Here is a 20,993-nt window from a genome sequence, read left to right on the forward strand (position 1 = left end):
CGAAGCACCACTTTGTCAGGATTTATGGCCAGAAAAGGTGGCTTAGATGACAGCCTGGAGCTCACTTACTCTACGGGCAGAAATAATGGCAACTAAAAAGACAGTCTTGATAGTTAAGAGCCTTAAAGAACAGTTGTGAAGCGGCTCAAACGGGGTACACATAAGGTATGTTAATACCATGTTTAGATCCCATTGTGGCATGATAAATGGGATAGGAGGAAAGATGTGTGAGGCCTTTAAGAAACCTCCCAACTATAGGAGATTTAAATAAAGGAAGGCTGATCTGGTAACCAAGAAAGCAGAGATAGCAGAAAGATATCACTTCAAAGTGCCCAAGGTGGAACCCTGCTGGGCAAGGGAAAGAATAATGAGAAGGACTTGAGAAAGAGGAGCAGATAGAGGATCAACAGATTTCTCGATGCACCATGCCACAAATTCTTCCGACAGGCATATACAGTTTTGGTTGAGGGACGCCTGGCTGCCAAGATAATGTCACAGACTTCAGGTGGCAGGTCAAAAGACATCAATTGTCGCCGCTCAATCTCCACGCATGAAACCGCGGAGTTGATAGGTTCAGGTGGACGACCTTCCCCTACTGCTGCAACAGAAGACCCTCCCGAAGGGGCAGTCTGATCAGAGGAGCTATGGCCATGCTCAACAGCTCGGGATACCAGACTCTTCGTGCCCAGTCCCGAGCCACCAGTATTACTTGGGCACAGTCTTGCCTGATCTTCTTCAGAACTCTGGGCAGAAGTGGCGTACAGGAGGCCTGAATTCCACTCTTGACAAAAAGCGTTGTCAAGCGAGCGCCGCCATGGAAACTCCAATGCGCAAAACAGCTAACACTGCGCTTTCTCTACGGAGGTGAACAAGTCTAACCAAGGTCTCCTTACTGCAGGAAGAGACCTTGCACCACCTCCGGATGAAGACACCATTTGTGATCGACCACGCATCGTCGGTGGAGTTAGTCTGCTCTGGCATTCAAGGAGCCTGCCAAGTGTTGAACCACCCTGGAAATCCATAGGCAAAGGGCCTCTTGACAAAGTGTCCATGACCCCACTCTGCCTTGTTTGTTACAATACCACATGGCGGTGGTGTTGACTGTAGACACCTGCACTTCTTTCCTGTTGCAGGAGGGAAGGAATGCTTTCAATGCTAGTCGAATCGCTCAGAGCTCCAGATGATTGATATGGAGACTGATCTCCGCCAGAGACCAGAGGCCTCTGATCTCCGCCTCCCCATGTGGCCACCCAATCCCAGGAGTGACATCTGTCACGACTAAGGTCTGGTTGGGGAAAGGAGAGAGAGATCTGCCCTTGACCCAATCCTGATTCGTTCACCACCACTACAGGTCTCTAGCAGTCCCTACCGAGATCCGGACCTTGTCAGAGATATTCCCCTGATGCTGTGCCCAGTGGAACTTCAGGTCCCACTGCAGAGCCTGCATATGCCATTTTGAACCAGCAGGAGGCCATGAGGCTCCAGCAGCCTCAATCACTCACCGAAATACAGGACAGAGGCTGAAACAGCGGTATCATAGCCCGAATATCCTGGACTCGCTTTTCGGGAGGATATGCCTGAAACTCCAGTGTTCCAGAACAGCAGAGATGAAACAAGTGTCTGAGAAGGAGTCAGGCGTGACTTTGGCACATTGATAGTGAAACCCAGCGAATGCAAAAGATTTGCTGCAGTCTGGAGGTGGGAAACGACTGTCTGGGGTGAGTTCACCTTCAACAACCAATCTTCAAAGTAGGGGAAGACTGGGACCCCTAACCTGCGCAGAAGGGCTGCCACCACTACCATTACTTTCGTGAACACCCAAGGGGCACTGTTAAGGCCAAAGGGGAGCACGGTAAACTGAAAGTGCTCGTGACCTACCACGAATCATAAGTAACGTCTGTAGGCAGGCAGAATGGGAATTTGGAAAGAAGCGTCCTGCAAGTCCAACGCTACCATCCAGTCCCCTGGGTCCAAGGCAGACAGGACCAGAGCCAGGGTGAGCGTTTTGAAGTTCTCCTTCTTGAGGAAGTAATTTAGGACCCAAAGGTCTAGGATTGCATATAAGCCCTTTTTTGGGCACCAGAAATTAGCAGGAACAACCACCACGGCCTACTTCTGGTGCAGAGAAGTGCCAAATGATCCTCCGGAAGATGGCTGACTGATGGCGGGATGGCTGGTGGGGCAGATTCGAAGTGGAGGGAGTAGCCCATTCGAACAATTTGCAAACCCCACCTGTCTGTAGTGATGGATTCCCAGTGAGGCAGGTGATGGCGAATCCTGACACCAACTGGATCGGAGTGAGGGGACGGACTAGGGGGGCTTGGAGGCTGAGGCGGGGTGGACTGGGCAGAAATCTGGTTCCCCGTCCCATGCCTATGTGGGATTTCACATCCCTGGCCAAGCAGTGGCTGAACAGCACAAGTGGCACTGTGGATGGGATGGGGATGTGACAGGGAGCCTGTTCTGTGGCCACAAAAGGAGTGAAAGGCGGACTGTTTGGGAGAAAGGGGCAGTGGAAAGGCCGCTGGACTGAGCGGTAGCCCAGGAGTCCTTGAACCTTTCGAAAGCGGAGTCCGCGTTGTCACCAAAGAGATGGAAGCCATTAAAAGGCATGTCCATAAGTGTTTGTTGGGCATCCCCCGAAAAACCTGATGTACAAAACCAGGCGTGGTGCTTCAAGGCCACCCTCTTCGCATCCGATCTACCTAAAGAGTCAGTTGTGTCCAGCCCACATCTGATAGTGAACTTTGCTGCATCTCTCCCATCGGTTACAGCTTGGGAGATGTTAGCACGGGCCTCCTCCGGTATCTGCGCAGAACCTGCATAACCTTATCCCACAGAGTGGGTATAGCGGCCCAAAAAGCATACAGTGTTCAGGGACCGCATCACGAGAATAGAGATAGAAAACATCTTCCCAAATTGTTCCAGCCTTTTTGATTCCCTATCCGAGGGTGTGGAAGGGAATGCGCCCAAGTAAGAGGATACCTGGATGACATAGGCGTAGGTTGTTGGGATAGGAATTTAGGGTTGTTTGGGGCAGGCAGATGGCGAAGCTCAATAGTCCTGTTCACAGGAGCCCCTGTGTCGGGGATCTGGACCAAGTACCCAAGAGGACATTGGTGAGGGCTTCATCAAATGGTAAAAAAGGCTCAGATGTGGAAGCCCCGGGCTGAAGCACCTCCAGAAGGAGATTTGACCTGAACTGAACAGTAGGCAGCGCAAGGCCAAGGACCTCATCCGCCCTACTGACCACCATAGATTAAGTCGCTCCCTTCGATGTAGCCACAGTAGGAGCAGACAGCATGCCAGCGTCTGGTGAAGTGTCCATGCCACTGGCTTCGTCAAACTCATGTGCCCAGTCTAAATTAGGGTCATCCTGGTATTCATAAGGGTCCAGGGACCCCTCCAATCCTTCACCGAATACGTACTCATAAGCAAAAGGGGCAGAATCTGACCTGGGGTGAATAGGCCCCATCGAAGACAGAGGCTGCATCGGCCAATGCCGTTCCAACTCAGTCGTTGGGGATGAGGACTGGGTCGAAGTCGATGGTGGGCACTACCGATGTCGAGTGTCGACAAACGGACTGGCGCCAGGGAAGGTCTCAACGGTACGACCGGCGTCAGTGTGGATCCAGAGGGGACTTCGGTGGCCAGAGCCAAAAGGTGCAGAACCCGAAGGACCCCTGACCGAACCCCTTGGGCCGAAGGCGCCGAATCGGGGTTGACCTGCCCAAAAATGAGGCAAATGGCGTCATAAAACTTAATTGGGCAGGGGTCGCTCCGGCTCCCGGAAACTCAGGGAAGTGTGAAGCGGACCCAGAAGCAGGCTCTGAAGACAGAGGCCTTGAGTGTCGACGCTCCTCCGCGTAGCATCAGCAGAGTGACAGGGCAAAGTCGAAGGGTAATGGGATTTCTTGGACTACTTCTTACCTTGATCCAAAGACTTTGAGGAAGAAGAATGGTGGTGGCTCCGCGAGCGGTCTTGAGACCTTTCCCTTGAGCAAGACCGTGACCTACACGGAGTTGAGTGCCTGGCTGTCAGAGACCGCTCCCTCAAAGCCTTCAGGTGCATGGCCCGGCACTCTGAGCATGACTTCTGGTCGTGGTCATGGCACCACAAACCGATCCAATGCGGATCCATCACAGACTGTTTGAAACTGGTCATTGGGGACATCCGACGCACCAAAAAAAAACTCGACAAAAGGGTTGAAATCAGTCAAAGAGAGACCTGGCTAGCTCTCTCCGGATCAGCACGTGGCTCGGAAAGAAAAGAACTGGTGTCACTGTGCTGAGGCAGCGTCTATGTACTACTCCGATGTCTTCATGGCGACGACGCCAATGGCGCAAGCAGAGTCAACATACATCGCCTGACGCACAAGGGTATTTCTCGAAGAAAAAATCTCTGGTTCCAGTCTGACATCTGGGGGAAAATTCTATGGTAAGGAATCTGCAACTAGAAGTCTCTATCAGATGAGTCCGACAATGGGAACAGGAGAAGAGGATCCTATCATCGACATGTGAAAGACAGTTTAGTTACATCTTAGATTTGAAGTTCTACATTGGACTAAATGGGAACGTACGATTCTTTGACCAATGGCATTGTGGAAACAGTTTGAGGATTTTAACTTAGCCCGACTGCAGAGAGAAAAGAGCTAATCTTTCCTAATCTTTTGCTGAGACGCCATTTCAATCATTCCTAGCTTTCGTGCTCATTCTTACTCGATTCCTTACAGGATTCTATCTTTAATTCTATTCCTCAAACTTTTATATTGAATGCTGGTCTCTAGACTTTGCTTTACAAATGGTTCGGATAGTTTAGAGTCCCAGATTCTGAACCATTTCCTTTCATGGTCCGATGCTAACCGAGCAGATGTCCAATTGACAAGGACGGTCGCAGCTTGCTGATCCATATTGAGGAGAGGTATTAATCGAATGTTATTGTGTTTAATGTAATTGGTCTTTTGTCCCTAGGTACCAACTTTTATTTTGATAGAGCCATAGTAAGATGTTTTCCAAATTTGAGTTGACTAAAATTGTTTTTCACATGAAGCCCAACATGCTAATGCTAATTAAAGAGGTGGAAGGGGAAGTCCTGAAATGCTAACAGATTGCTATTAATAAATAATTGATGTTACTCAGTTGCTGAATATAAATGTATGTTATTTCTTTTGCACAGTTCTAGCTTTTGATTTGTACTGTAACTCTAGAATGCGTAGTGTTCCATGCCTTGATTAAATTGAGATTCATAAGGAGTGGTTCTTCATGGCCAAAGGGGTCATGGTGCTTACTAATTACGGACTCCTAAGAATATTGTTACTATTTATTGATATGTATTTGGATTGGGCGTAGGGTGGGAATACCTCTAAGCACATTCAAAAGGTCCATCGAACCTCTAACGCGCCCGCTTATAAAATTAAGATAAGAAATCAAGTAATGGCAGACGCAGTCACAGCTGTCACTGCTATGATTTCAGCTTGAGATATTCTGAGCCAAATAATTTCCAGACACTAACTGGTCAGGTGCATTGCACAGGTTCAACATGCTACCTGAAAGCAGTTTCAATCACTGCTACACACAGAATTGACAAAGAATAAGTACAGTGCATTGCTCCTCAAAGGGTAGGCACTGGGAGCGTATGTAGTCTCTTTAGTAGATGCACAAACCACACCAAGATACCCCTGAAAGGCTGGTAAGGGTCTTTTTTTTTTTAGTACTAATTGAGAAATCCTATACGCATGAGAACTGGGTGGGTTTAGGGACACATCTAGTTGAGGGCCAGTCATAAGGATTTTGGGGGGCCAGGTAAAACGTTTTGGGGGCTACAGAACAAATTGGGTGGTTTTTTTTAAAAACATATTTTCTGCTAATTCAAGGCTGCATGGTGCCAAGGAATGCCAAATTATATTAACACAAACAGGTGAAATGGGTCTTTCCTGATGACCAAAAAATCCTTACTAGGGCACAGCATAGACAGTCAGAGGTCAACGGAGATTTATACAGAAAAAGAGTAGGCAGAAGTCAAATAGGGAGAACGTTAACTTTTCCTTGGCAGGAGGGGCCCTAGGCAATAGTCCACTTTGCCCATCCATTAAAATGTCTCTAATGAGGTCTAGCTTCGTTTGGAGAGTCCATCAAAATCAAATGCCTTGGCGCCCAGCCGGCATACAAGAGATTAAAGCAACCTTTGGGGGCAGTCATGGCCATTCCAGCAGACTAGAATTTTCTTCGGCTAGAGTGGTCTAGTCTAGGACTTATGTGCACACCAGTACTTTTTTCCTCTTATTTGTGCCTAAAGTCAACAGGCTACCCTTCTGTGAGAACGTGCTTTCACAATTTCCTTATTAAGTAGCTTGAAATTGAAAGCCTCCTTGTCACAGACCAATGGAATGATTGTTCATCTCGTGGAAACTATCAAAAAGGCAGGACATAGAGGCATAGCTCTTCTCCAGAATATGACTAACGGTATCCTTTTGGAAGGTTCGTTAATACTACAAAGGAGATCAGAGGCAGCCGCCACTGAATTTGAAAGTAGATCAAAATGGTCACCACAAATAATTTACACCAGGAATAATATATTAATTGGACCTCTCAGCACAAATCCAAGAATCCATTGATTAATTAGTGGGATATTCACAGAGTAGAGATCTCAATCAGAGTGGAGAAGCATAATACAGACTAGTATTAAAAGATAAAGTGGTATATGGCTTGCATAGGCAATTTCATAGTGTTACCGTTTTTAAGCAGGAACCAAACAGTATATAATCAAACTTACTCCATTTTGTCTTCAAGCCGATGAATAGTTTGTTTATCTAGGTAGCGGCAAAACAAAGACAGAAGGTTACTGGGGAAGAAGAGTGGCTCAACGATGGATGACTTTGAAACTTGGGAAAGTTCTTTTGCAACAAGGAACACCATATCCGTCCTGTGATGAAACAGAATGGACAATGTAAGAACGATTTCAAACAGATCAAGAAAATGAAGCTCTGAAAATAAAGTTCAAACCATTAAGCTGTTGAAAACGCACAGCATATTGCACATTCATTGGTGAGAAATTTTACATCGTAGGTATCCAGTGTGGATATTTTCCACAACGTCACATGCATTAACTAGCCCCTTTTGCTAGATAAAATCTTAATAAACTGTCTAAAGAAAGATATCCTACTTACATAACTAAATACTAACATGTGGGTTACGCATTATCATTATTTTGTATTTTATTTGGGTTGAAGTGTTTCGACAACAGTACATTCATTCAGACGAAGTGGTTATGATGATTGGTGGGATGATATAATGAAGTTATTAAAAGATGACTACACATTGCATACCATATAGATGACAAAGGGTCAAGGGGGTAGAATGGAGAAGTAACTGGCTGGCAGGTCTGAACATCAGAGGAGAGCCTTAAACGCTAACCTGAAAGTATGAAAGGAAAATTTGCCACAAAGCTCAGTGGGAATGAGGTTTCAGTGCAGAGCTTGGATGGGGTGCAGAGCACCACAGGGATGGAATGTAGCATACATCGATTTAAGGATGCAGAGTAGTTTGTAGAGCGTCCTGTGTATTCTGGTTAATCAACTGACCTAGTGGCACCTGAAGCAAGTGGTGTGCATTTAGTAAGATTGAAGAGAGTGTGCATGTCGAAGAAGGAACCAGGAATTAATTGGCAAGTCTTGCAGTAGTCCAGCTTACTCTTGGATCAGAGGTTTTGTTGAGTGGGGGTCGAGCTGGAGTTAGTAGCAATGAATGTGACCAAGGACGACAACTTCATAACTCCTTCAAAACCAACCAGAATCCACTCCCAAATAACCATCGTCACTCAAACACCAACTCACGATTACCAGGATAAAGAGTGAGACACTAGATGTAGAAATCCCTAAAACTAAGCCATCCAAAATGCTGCACAGGGCTGAACCAGAATGCATTGGTTCAAGCATAAAGACTCTGGGGTAACCCATTAAAGGATCTTCAACTCGACCCTAGACTTCTAGTGATCCAGAAAAAAAGTGAACATGTCTATTTAGAGCCTACCTTGAAAGCTAATTCAGCTTTCCTAACTGCTTACTATACCTGCTTATACTTTTACTGTTGTATTTGTTTAGACTCGACAGGAACTGGACTAGCTGGATTTAACATTTTCATTGCTGTCCACATTATCAGGAGGTTGCAGTGCTTAGTTTGTAGAAGAATGAGCGCCGCTGCGCAGAGCTGTGCTCAGAGCTCATGGCTGGTGCCATTAAATGTCAGCACAGTGCATAACAGCAGCATAGTCCTAAATCCACCTCATGCCACTTCAATCAACTACCAGTCAATACCTGCTCCTGTATCTCACACTGCCAGTCCCTTCTTTTAGCCTTTGTAATATTTTTAGTCCTTATATAAAAGCTGCTTTTAGGAGGAAATTTACTTAGTTTTACCCAGACCTTAAAGTAGGCATAAAGATTTACATGAAAGTGTGACAGTATTATACAATGTCACATGGGCACTGTAGTTAGGTCCCGTTAGCCCTAGACACTGCTTGCAGCCCCAAATCCAGAAAAAAGACTGCCTGTAGTTATTGCCCCAAATTAGATTGTGAGCCCTAATCATTCACGTCAGTCATCCAATATGTAGTCACCGTTCTAAAATACTTAGGCGCTCAACACATACAGAACCTGTAGATCTAGAATACCTTAAATGTTGTTAGCAAGAGATGAAACCCTTTCTTGGGCTATCTGCTTCATTAACATTACCACAGTCAACAGGAAACACTGGTGGACACCAGAGTGAAATTACTTGCATCACAAATCAGCTGCCAACAGCAAAACCACAAGAACTAGTCTACAAATTCTGAGGATCTGCATCGAAATTCTTCTGTAGAGCGTCTCCTGGACTTAAACCTTTTGGGCTGGTTTCAGTTCATACTCAGCATCGCTGTCAGTGACTGACTATTTATGGTGGTCCTATTTTTTTCTTAGCTTATTTAATGTCTGTCAAAAAAACGCCTGTACCATGACCTTTTCGCATATGTTTGAAAATCAAAATAGGTCTTTACTATATTATTACACTTTCAAATAATTGTTTAATTTAAAAATGCCCAACACACCTAGCCTAGTTTAGGCTGACAGTGGTGCAACAGAGGCTTAACTATTGAACGGACCTGTAACATACATTCTCAGCAAATGTCACCCTAATTACCCACAGCCAATATCACAGATGGTGAGAGACCATCTTTTTCAAGACATGTCCTTTCTGTACTGTCTCATGGTTGTGTTTTTCTCGAACATATTTTATTCCTCCACTAGTGTGCTCTCACCACTGAACAGTTGCTACATACAAGGCCCTGTACTCTTACTTCAGGCTAGTGGTTCAAGAATCACCAACAAAATTGAGTTAATCTTACCATTTTTCAAAATCGCCAATGCACGGTTCCATGGGAGTGTCTGAGGAAAGTAGGCGCTCGCCATGACTGAGGAGAGAATAGAGCAGCGAGATACCGAACTGAAAAAAGCAAGTAAAAAAAAACATAAGTGGGGAAAAATGGAAACAAGTGAGCAGAAGAACAGGCGATAGGTCTGTCTAGGTTTGTAGTACATCGCTGAAGTTAAACATGAATATACATGTTGGGTATAGTTCTATATTATTGTTTGTGGGACGCGGAATGACACTTGCTGGGAGCTCGGCTGTACCTTCGACGCACACAATATTCCCCATACGCCTTCCCATATGAGCCACATGGTTAGAGCGGCACCAAAGATAAAGTTGGTTTTCTCACAGAGACGTCTGAAATAGACGTTGTGGCAGAGCTTGCCCTGGTTCAGTGACAGCAGCTTCAGTGATTCTCACACCCGGACATGCCCAATTTTCTCTTAATGTGACCCCGTCCTCTCAGTGCCATCAAATCTCAGTGCTGTACACCTGTGGGGCTGAAAATATTGTAGGCTTGAAGTAGAAGAGGTCGGTTTGCAAAAAAATAACTTCACCGGAACGAGAAATATGAATTTCTGCACTTTAATTTAAAAAGAGGAAGCAATGGACTCAAAGGAAGTACAAGAAAATAAGTTTTAGTGCCCAACATCACTCTCTTCTAAGGTTTCAGTTTTTTTTCCTGTTCACCAGGTACAGAGAACTACCTTTGCCTCGCTGGCTATACATGTGGTGTATGTATTACTTCCGTTTCTCACCAATCACCTGCAGCTTTTGTTCAGCACAACAGTGGTAATCACAGTAACATAAAAACATAATGAGAAAAAAATATTACACAGTATGCATATATCAAGCCAGGGACAAGCTGATGGAGTGGGTGACAATGAGAACGATGGCATGTTTAACAGCAAACAGCTATGGACCATCCCCTGAACTCTGATGTAAGACAGGCAGAGAAAAGCATGGGACACATATCCAGGCTAACAGGCTTAGACCAGGTGTGTGCTGTTTAGAATACAAGACTTATTTACATGGACTTGACCACCACATCTTCAAGACCTTTCTTCGCTCAGAAATGTAAACATTTTTGGTGACTTTGAATGATACATAGTCTTGGGCCTTGAAAAAGTCTTGTTGAGGAAACACGTGTTGGCTGTTGTATCTCTGGACTCATGATGGCTATTACCTTTATGAATTATTTGGATGAATAAAAGCGCTACCATAAACTCACATTGAATCGGAATTCTGACTGCTACAAGAAGAAGAAATTGACTTTTGTGGTGTGCCTTGGTGTAACAGTAAGGAACTTTTAAGTGTCATTTGATTTTTCAACTGACACGGACACTACCGCATCCTTAGGGCTTGGGTGCTTACCAGTTTGGCACCATCTACAGTACCTTTCGCAACATATGGACACTGATTGCTTTATTGCAATATACTTATGTATAGGAGGTGCGAACCTTATGCACAGCCACTTTGTCTTGTAGTCTAACACTGTTGTAAAGATGCTGACCACCAGGAAGTTAACAGGCAATCTGTTGCTGGTGTTGAAAGTGCATGTTTCAGTCTGCATGTCAGAATGTTTTAATTAAACAGAAGAGGAAGATATTTGAGAACTCACTTAAAACATGTTCTGATTTTTCTTTCCAGAGCACTAACCATAATTCATGACTAAATGAACCCCCTTTTTTGTTCCTTTCTAAAATTAAAGGATTTAACTTTCACCAGTTTGAGTAAGATAGCTTCAGGTGTGCCAAACCTTTGTCATAAGTAAGGTGTGAGTTATAATTACTTGAAAGAACTCTTGTACGAGTAAATTGAACCTAACTATAACGTTCCTGTAACCTTTGTTTTTTTATCAGTGAATTTGTGTTTTTTTTTTTTTTTTTAATGTAAAGCCATTTTAATTACTATACGTTATACTAGCACCCATAACAGGGGTTGGTCACAAGGTCTAGCTTTGCAGCCAGGCCTTGCAACCACCCCTTTATAACCACCCAGCCCTGCACCACACATGGCCTTTCACACAGCCTGTCTCAGTCAGTGGATGGGTGAGTGGGTGTGTGAGTGGGCGCCTGAGTGCATATATGAGTGAACAAATGACTGCATGAATAAGTGTTTTTCAAATTTTTCCACAATTGTGAATATTCATGAATAATTCACAGAAATTTGCGAATTCTCATGAATATCACGCAGTGATGCAAAATTCTATTAAACCTATAATTTGCCCCAAAGACCAACCTATATCAGACACCTAGGGTCAGGGTACCTTCACCCTGGCCACTTATGCCACTTTCAATTTTCAGCAAGGGGACAGTGTCCCATGAAATAAAATGAAATCACAACTTTCTAGTCAGGATGCGGTCAGCCAATTCCAACACTTCTTTTCGCACGCATATCTGGGAAAACTCACAAATTTCACAAAATATTTCACACCCAGAGATATGCAAATTTATTTACCCTTAAATATCTTCTAAACAACTGAACGGATTTACACCAAAGAACAAAAAGTACAGCCTGCATACTGGCACCTAGCTTTCTGCGAAATATTGTGTAATTCCGTCCAGTGGTTTGGGCTGTAGGCGTCTTGAAAGATTGTATGGGAATTAACATAGGAAACAATGTTTGAGCCCCCTTTTTCTCAGCCCCCGCTTGACAAATCACCCCAAAACCTCACGCCCAACAATAATCACTGGGCCACTTTTTTTTTTGAGGAAAATTCCATGAAGATTTGTCAAACTGTGCCAAAGATATAGGCAAGTCAAAAAATATTTTCTATGGAAACATGGTCCTAACTAACTGGTAATGTAAAAAAAAAAAAAAAAAAAAAAAAAAAATGGAAAATGTCACTTACCCAGTGTACATCTGTTCGTGGTATGTTCTGCTGCAGATTCACATGCTATGCATATCGATTCTGACATCTAGTGTTGGGCTCTGAGTGTTACAAGTTGTTTTTCTTCGAAGACTTCTAAAGTCAGGGGATCGAGTGACTCCTCCTCTCGGTTCCATTGCACATGGTCATCGACTCCATTGTTAGATTGTTTTCCCGCAGAGGGTGAAGAAAGGAGTGATAAAGTATATAAGAGAAAAAAAGATTTCCATGTAAATGTATAAACATATGTACAAATGTTTTAACTTGGACTACAGGCTTCCAGGGAGGAGGGAGGTTGCATGTGAATCTGTAGCACAACAGGTCACGAACAGATGTACACTGGGTAAGTGACATTTTCCGTTCGATGGCATGTGTAGCTGCAGATACACATGCTATGCATAGACTACAAAGCAGTTGGTCATCCCAAAACAGCAGTGGCTATCCTGTAGGAGTTGAAGTTGCTTGGAATAATGTTCTTAGGACAGCTTGTCCTACAATGGCTTGTTGTGAGAAAACATCAACACATTAGTGTTTAGTAAATGTATGAGGGGTTGGCCATGTAGCTGCTTTACATATATCAGCCATTGGTATGTTTCCTAAAAAAAGCCATTGTTGCACCTTTCTTTCTTGTAGAATGTGCTTTAGGAGTGTCTTTTTGCTTTGATAGAAAATGTTTGTATACATTTAACAATCCGCTAAACCTTGATTTGATATATGAAAGCCTGTGTGTGGTTGTTGGAAAGCTACAAAAATGTTATTTTGTTTTCCTAAATTATTTAGTTCGGTCTATGGAATACATAAGAGCTCTTTTGAGATCTAGGGAATGAAGAGCTCTTTCTGCCATAGAATCTGGCTGTGGAAAGAAGACTGGCAATTCTACTGTTTGATTGATGTGAAAAGGTGATACTACTTTTGGTACAAATGTTGGATTTGTTCTTAGTACAACCTTATGTTTGTGTACTTGGAAAAAAGGTTATTCTAGAGTGAAAGCTTGTATTTCACTAACTCTTCTTAAAGAAGTAATAGCCACAAGGAAGGCAACTTTCCATGTTAGAAATTGAATTTGGCAAGAGTGCATGGGTTCAAAAGGTGGTCCCTTAAGTCTTGTCAGTACTATATTTAAATTCCATGATGGAACTGGTGGTGTTCTTCGTGGATTGATGCGTTTTAACCCTTGGAAAAGGCCAAATGTGACTTTTGTAAATGAAGGAAGTAACATGCAATATCTTGTATTGATGCTGTAAGTGGGTCTATGCTTTTAGATTGACAATAGTAGACAAATCTTTTCCACTTGTTTGCGTAGCACTGTCTAGTAGTGGGTTTTCGCACTTGTTTAATGACTGCCATACATTCTGACGGGAGTTTTAAGTATCCAAATTCTATGACCTCAGGAGCCAAATCGCTAGATTGAGAGCATTGGGGTTTGGATACCTGATTTGACCTTTGTTTTATGTTAACAAATCTTGTCTGTTTGGGTGTTTGGAGTGAGGTAATACAAATAGGAGATAGGTCTAGTAGTGTATTGTACCAAGGCTGACGTGCCCATGTTGGTGCTATGAGTATCATGTTGAGTGACGTTTGATGCAACTTGTTGACCAGAAATGGAAAGAGTGGGAGAGGGGGAAAAGCGTAAGCAAATATCCCTGACCAATTGATCCGTAGAGCATTGCCCCCAGATAGGGGATGTGGGTGTCTGGATGCGAAGTTTTGGCATGCTGTGTTTTAGCTTGTTGCGAATAGATCCATGTCTGGTGTTCCCCACTTTTGAAGTACTTGAGGGTGAATCTCCCAGTCGTGTGTTTGTTGGTGATTTCTGCTGAGGACATCTGCCAACTGATTGTCTATCCCTAGAATGTACTGTGCTATTAGGTGAATTTGATTGTGAATTGCCCATTTCCAGATTGTTTGGGCTAGAAGGGAGAATAGAGATTAATGGGTACCTCCCTCTTTGTTGAGATAATACATGGTTGTCATGTTGTCTGTCTTTATAAGAATAATCTTCTGTTTGATAAGAGGTTGAAATGCTTTTAGGGCAAGGAACACAGCTAATACCTCTAAGTGGTTTATGTGTAGTTTTTGTTTGACATCCCATTGTCCTTGAATATTGTGATTGTTTAGGTGAGCTCCCCAACCAAATCATTGATGCATCTGTTGTGATTATGGTCTGAGGTACAGGGTCTTGAAACGACCTCCCCTTTATTAAATTGTGCGATTCCACCATTGAAGGGACATGTGTTTGGCAGTCTATCAACATTAGATCTTGAAGTTGACCGTGTGCCTGTGACCATTGTTGTGCAAGGCACTGTTGTAAGGGCCTCATGTTTAATCTTGCATGTGGGACTTTTGCTATGCGAGATGCCATCATTCCTAAGATCTTCATGACAAATCTTACAATGTATTGTTGATTTGGTTGTATAAGTGGAATTATATTTTGTGAAGTGTGTATCCTTTGTGTATTTGGATACACTAGAGCTAGTTGAGTATTTAGGAAAGCACCCAAATACGGTTGTACTTGTGTTGGTTGAAGGTGTGACTTTTGGTAGTTTATAGAAAATCCTAGTGTGTGCAGAGCTTCTATCACGTAATGTGTATGTTTTTGGTATTGTGTACGACTGATTTTATTAGCCAATCGTCTAGAAATGGAAAGACATGGATGTGTTCTCTTTTTAAGTATGCTGCTACTATCGCTAAGCACTTTGTGAACACCCTTGGAGCTGTTATTCTGAAAGGTAACACTTTGAACTGGTAGTGTTTTCCTTGTATGACAAACCTCAGGTATTTTCTGTGAGCTGGGTGGATGGGTATGTGGAAGTACGCATCTTTGAGGTCTAGGGCTGTCATAAAATCTTGTTTTTGTAGCAGTGGGATAACATCTTGCAGAGCTACCATGTGAAAATGTTTTGATAGGATGTAAAAATTGAGGGTCCTGAGGTCTAATATTGGCCTGAGGGTGCCATTTTTTGGGGGAATTAGGAAGTATACTGAGTATTCTCCTGTTCCCTGTTGAGATTGTGGAAATAATTATATTGCCTGTTTGAGTAGTAGAGATTGAACCTCTTGTTGTAACAGAACTGTATGTTCTGAGGATAACTTGTGATATCTTGGTGGAATATTTGGAGGAGTGTTTATCAATTCTAGGCAATAGCCATTGCAGATAATTGATCATACCCAGTTGTCTGTCATAAGATTTTGCCAAAGTGAGTGGAAATGTGTGGAGTACAAGGGAGGGAAGGAAGTCCCTGCTTTGGTTGTGTTGCAGGTTGTTTAGAGGGTTGGAATTTACCTCTATTTCTAGAGTATTGGCCTTTGTATGTTCCTCTAAACCCACCTGGCTGGTATTGGGTTTGATATGGTTGTTTTGTTTGTGAGGTAGAAGCCTCGGAGGATTGTGCTCTAAAGCCTCCTTGAAACTGAAGCTTACGAAATGACCCCCTATATGATGTAGTATACAGAGCACCCATTGCCTTTGCTGTATCAGTCTTTTTGCAATTTCTCTATTGTAGTGTACACTTCTGGGCCAAAGAGATGTTTTTTTTTTTATCAAAAGGCATGTTTAACACAGTCTGTTGGATTTCTGGTTTAAAAACGGGAGCGCAGCCATGCATGTCTTCTGATGATAATGGCTGTGTTCACGCTCCTTGCAGCTGTATCAGCGGCATCAAGGGCAGACCTTATCTGATTGTTACAGATGGCTTGCCCTTCCTACTACTACTTGTTGTGCCCACTTCTGGTGTTCTTTTGGGAGATGCTGTATGATATCCTGCATCTCATCCCAATGAACTATCATAACGAGCTAGTAGTGCCTGAGAATGAGCTATTCTCCATAGACTTGCTGCTTGGGACACAACTTTTCCCTGCAGCGTCAAATTTCCTGCTCTCTTTACAGGAGGGGGTTTATTTCCTGACGACTGGCTATTCGCCCTCTTTCATGCAGCACTAACCACTACTGAATCAGGAGGCACCTGATGGGTAATATAATCTGGGTCAGAGGGTGCAGGCTTATATTTCTTTTCTATTCTAGGTGTGATTATTCTGGATTTCACAGGTTCATTAAAGATTTGGTCTGCGTGTTTTACCATGCCTGGTAACATTGGGAGGCATTGGTACCTGGAATGTGTTGAGGATGTGTTAAACAAAAAGTCTTCCTCCAATGGTTCAGTGTGCATTGCCACCCCATGGTAAGCTGCAGCCCTGGCAATGACCTGATTGTATACTGTTGTACCTTCAGGTGGAGATGGTTTGGATGGGTAGGTATCTGGGTCGTTATCTGGGATGGGATCAGGATCATAAAGGTCCCATGGATCTACAATGTAATCTTGCGAATAGAAAGGATGTGTTGGAGAAGGCATTGGTAGAGGGCTGGTGTGAGGAGAGGTAGAAAGGTGTGGAGAATGAGGAGAAGACTGAGGAGGTACTGGCTTCTCTTTTTGCTTTTGCACTTGGGGCTGTGCAGTGTCAAGTTATTCTTGGAATGCCAGCTTTCTCTGTCTTTAGAGAAGGTGCTGTAATAATTCTCCCCGTCTCTTTATGGATGTGTATCCTAGATGGTCTCTCATCCATAACTTGTAGAATGGGCTCAATGTCCGACTCTTCCTCAGAGGTTTTATGACTTTCTCTTAATTGACAGGCCTCACAGTTTTCCTCTCGATGGTCTGGGGAAAGGCACAGGTTGCAAACCAAATGCTGGTCTGTGTACGGGTACATGGCGTGGCACAGAGGGCAGAATCAGAATGGAGTCCGATCCATCAGGCTCTCCATGCGGTTGGCCCGAATAAGCCAGAGTTGGGCATGTGCGCCCCGAAGGGTGAACAAAGTGATTTTCCAACTGTACTACCGGTTCGATGCTAGATGGAGAACGCGTTCATAACAATACCAACAAAATGGAAGGTTTTATCAAGTTTTCCAAATCGAAATCTCAGAGCGAGAGGAAACACGTCCAAACCAGACAGCGGAAAGAAAACAATTTAACAATGGAGTCGATGACCATGCGCAATGGAACCGAGTGGAGGAGTCACTCGATCGCATGACCCTAAAAGACTTCTCTGAAGAAAAACATCTTGTAACACTCCGAGCCCAACACTAGATGTTGGAATCGGTATGCCTAGCATGTGTATCTGCAGCTAGGTCGAAGCGTCAATTACACCATACCATTTTTTTTAAACAAACAAATCCACTGAAATTTATCAGTTCTAGTTATCTCAAATAACTATAAACCCCGCTACAAGGTAACCATACGCCCACACCATGGACTGTGTGAACACCAATATTGTAATTTCAGATATTACAGTGATGTTATCAATGATGTCACCGAATGTCATGAGTGATATATGGGATGTAATTAGCAGTGCATGGTGAGGTTACAAGTTAGTTACTTTGGGGCATGAATTATAGTTACTTGAGATAACTACAATTGGTGAATTTAAGTGGTTTTGTTCATTAACCGCTTGGGTGCCCTGAACGAGCTGGGCTTGCCCGTGGCCACAGTTGCTGTGTGCCGAGGACCAGCCCAACTCGTCCTGCACCTGGCCCATGGGGGGGAGCACAGTGGGCCTCCCTCCCACCCACACCCCATCAGGGATAGAAGGGGAATCGCTTCCCCTTCCACCCAGATCCCCCCTCCACCCCTCAGTGACGTCTGATGATGTCAGCATGCAATTGCATGCTGACCTCATCAGAAGTCAGCACCCATCGCGCTGGAAGCATGCTTCCAGAGCAATGCGGAAGCGAAATGCTAAGCATTTCTCTTCTGCTCGAAAGGAAGGGACAGGCAGAGACATTGCAAGAAAGAAAGGCTTTTCCTTTCTTTTGATGTCATTCTGAGCATTTCTGGTGCCGGATCGAGATGCAATCGTGCAGCAGAAATGCCCACTAGAGACCAGGGAGTTTGTTATTTTTTTTATTTACATATGAAGGGAAGCGTCCCCTTGGGCAAGGGTCGCTTCTCTGGGGGGCATTTAATTAGGTCTCTTCTGTCTCCCTCCCCCACCCCCCCATCCCTCCCTTGCCGGGGGCAGATTGGAGGCAGAAACCACCACTAGACATCAGGGATTTTTAGGTCAGTTTCACGCAAGGGAAGCGACCCCTTAGCCAAGAGTCACTCCCCTGGGTGGGCAAATTTTGGGGCAGATCGGCCTATTCTAACTTAGGCCAATTGGCCCCCCAGGGGGGCAGAAACCACAAGGCACCAGGGATTATTATTATTTTTTTTACAGATGGGGAGCAACCCCTTACAAAAAGGTTGTTACCCGGGGGCTGGGGAGAAGAGGGCAAATTTATTTTAGGCCATTTCTGCCCACCTTGGGGGCAGACCAGCCTATTCTAATTTGGCCGATCTGAGCCCAAGAGGGGAAGAAACCACTAGACACCAGGGATTTTGTTTTGTGACAATTTCACGCATGGGGAGCAACCCATTAGGCAAGGGTTGCTCGCCTAAGGAGAAATTTATTTTAGGCCATTTCTGCCCAGATCAGCCTATATTGGTATGGCTCATCTGCCCCCCAGGGAGGCAGAAACCTCACGAAGACCAGATTTTTTTTTTTCTTCAGAAAAAGGGGTTGGGGTTGGGGTATGGCCATTCCCCCACCCCAAATAAATGGGGACAAATGATGTGTGTGAACAAGGCGTCCGGTTGTAGGTAGAAAATAATGGAGACCCGGGGGGTCACTACGGTGATGCAGCCAGGCCACAGGGGGGATTCTCGGGTCAGCCACCGACTGGGCTAGGATGAGGGCCACCTGCTGGTCACTCCTGCACCGGTGGTTAGTTCCTCAGTTCTGGGGGCTGCAAGCGCAGTGCTTCTCCAGGCATCGGATTCCTTTGTTACCAGGCAGTCGCAGTCAAGGTGAGCCTCTGGATCCTCTCTGCAGGTGTTGCTGTGGGGGTGCAAGGAAGTCGACTCAGGGTGTCCACGTCATTGGAGTCACCTGGGGGTCCTCTCTGCGGTGTTGGTTTCTCTGGACAAGGGCCGGGGGTATCGGGTGCAGAGTGTGAAGACTCACACTTCCAGAGTGAGCCTGGAGTCTTCTTTAAAGATGGTTTCTTCATTGTAGTTTTGGACAGAGCCGCTGTCCCCGGGGGATTCTTGGTCCTTTAGGTGCAGGTCAGGCCTCTGAGTCCTCAGAGGTCGCTGGTCCCGCTGGATGCGTTGCTGTGCAGGTTCTTTGAGTCTGGAGACAGGCAAGTAGGGCTGGGGCCAAGTCAGTTGTTGTCTCAGTCGTCTCTGTGGGGCTTTCAGGTCAGCAGTCTTCTTCAGGTTGCAGGAATCCGATTTCCTGGGTTGAGGTTCTCCCCTAAATACTCAATTTAGGGGTGTGTTTAGGTCTGGGGGCAGTAGCCAATGGCTACTATCCTGAAGGGTGGCTACACCCTCTTTGTGCCTCCTCCCTATGGTGAGGGGGACACATCCCTAATCCTATGTGGGGGAATCCTCCAAAACAAGATGGAGGATTTCCTAAGGCAGGGGTCACCTCAGCTCAGGACACCTTAGGGGGTGTCCCGACTGGTGGATGATGACTCCTTTTTTCCCCCCATTATCTCCTCCGGACTTGCCGCCAAATGTGGGGGCTATGTCCGGAGGGGCGGGCATCTCCACTAGCTGGAGTGCCCTAGGGGGCTTTAACACCAGGCCTGAGCCTTTGAGGTGAGAAGCACCTCCACCCAGTACAGGCTTTGTTCCTGGCCACAGAGTGACTAAGGCACTCAACCCATGTGCCCAGAAACCCGTCTGGATGTGGCAGGAACTGGTCACCCTAACACTAGGAATTGGACTGGTATACAGGGGGCATCTCTAAGATGCCCTCTGTGTGCATTTTGCAATAAATCTCACACTGGCATCTGTGTGGATTTATTGTGCTGAGACGTTTGATACCAAACTTCCCAGATTTCAGTGTAGCCATTATGGAACTGTGGAGTTCGTATTTGACAGACTCCCAGACCATATACTCTTTATGGATACCGTGCACTTACAATGTCTAAGATTTAGCTTACACACTGTAGGTGCACATCGCTCATGCAACTATAACCTCACCTGTGGTATAGTGCACCCTGGCGTAGGGCTGTAAGGCCTGCTAAAGGGGTGACTTACCTATGCCACAGGCAGTGGGTTGTGGGCATGGCACTCTGAGGGGAATGCCATGTTGACAGTCATTTTCTCCCCATCAGCACACACAAGCTGTGAGGCAGTGTACATGTGCTGAGTGAGGGGTCTGCAGGGTGGCATAATACATGCTGCAGCCCTTAGAGACCTTCCTTGGCCACAGGGCTCTTGGTATCAGAGGTACCATTTACAAGCGACTTATCTGTGTGCCAGGGCTGTGCCAATTGTGGAGACAAAGGTACAGTTTAGGGAAGGAACACTGGTGCTGGGGCCTGGTTAGCAGGGTCCCAGCACACGTTCAATCATAACTAGCATCAACCAAAGGCAAAACGTTAGGGGGCAAGCACGATATCAGAGGCATTTTCCCACATCTGCGTTTTGGTTCTACATTTGGGCCATGAGAGCTTGGCTAACTCTCAAAATCATCACACTCGGAATGGTGAGGGCTGCACTTTGGGACGCTGCCATGTAGAAAAATCCACAAGACCTAGACACATCTGAAAACTAAACATCTGGGTGAGTCCAGGGTGGTGTGCTTCACATGCACCTGCACCATTTTCTAACCACAATGCCCTGCAAACCTCCAATTTTGCTGGAAATCACACATTTTTCCCACATTTTTGT

At 45.0% G+C, this 20,993-nt stretch overlaps 1 protein-coding gene across 3 annotated transcripts in view; it reads right to left on the minus strand.

The window, feature by feature from the left end:
* The window catches only part of PATL2 (PAT1 homolog 2), a 261,206-nt gene that overhangs the window by 52,214 nt on the left and 187,999 nt on the right, over positions 1-20,993 (minus strand). For all 3 annotated transcript variants that reach the window (XM_069203213.1, XM_069203212.1, XM_069203211.1), the window contains 2 exons: positions 9,380-9,477; positions 6,773-6,922 (listed from right to left, as the gene is read on the minus strand). In XM_069203213.1, coding sequence (XP_069059314.1) covers positions 6,773-6,922; positions 9,380-9,477 — 248 coding nt within the window. The remainder of the gene's footprint in view (positions 1-6,772; positions 6,923-9,379; positions 9,478-20,993) is intronic.

The sequence above is a fragment of the Pleurodeles waltl genome, chromosome 8 (genome assembly GCF_031143425.1).
Source record: "Pleurodeles waltl isolate 20211129_DDA chromosome 8, aPleWal1.hap1.20221129, whole genome shotgun sequence".
Classification (NCBI taxonomy): domain Eukaryota; kingdom Metazoa; phylum Chordata; class Amphibia; order Caudata; family Salamandridae; genus Pleurodeles; species Pleurodeles waltl.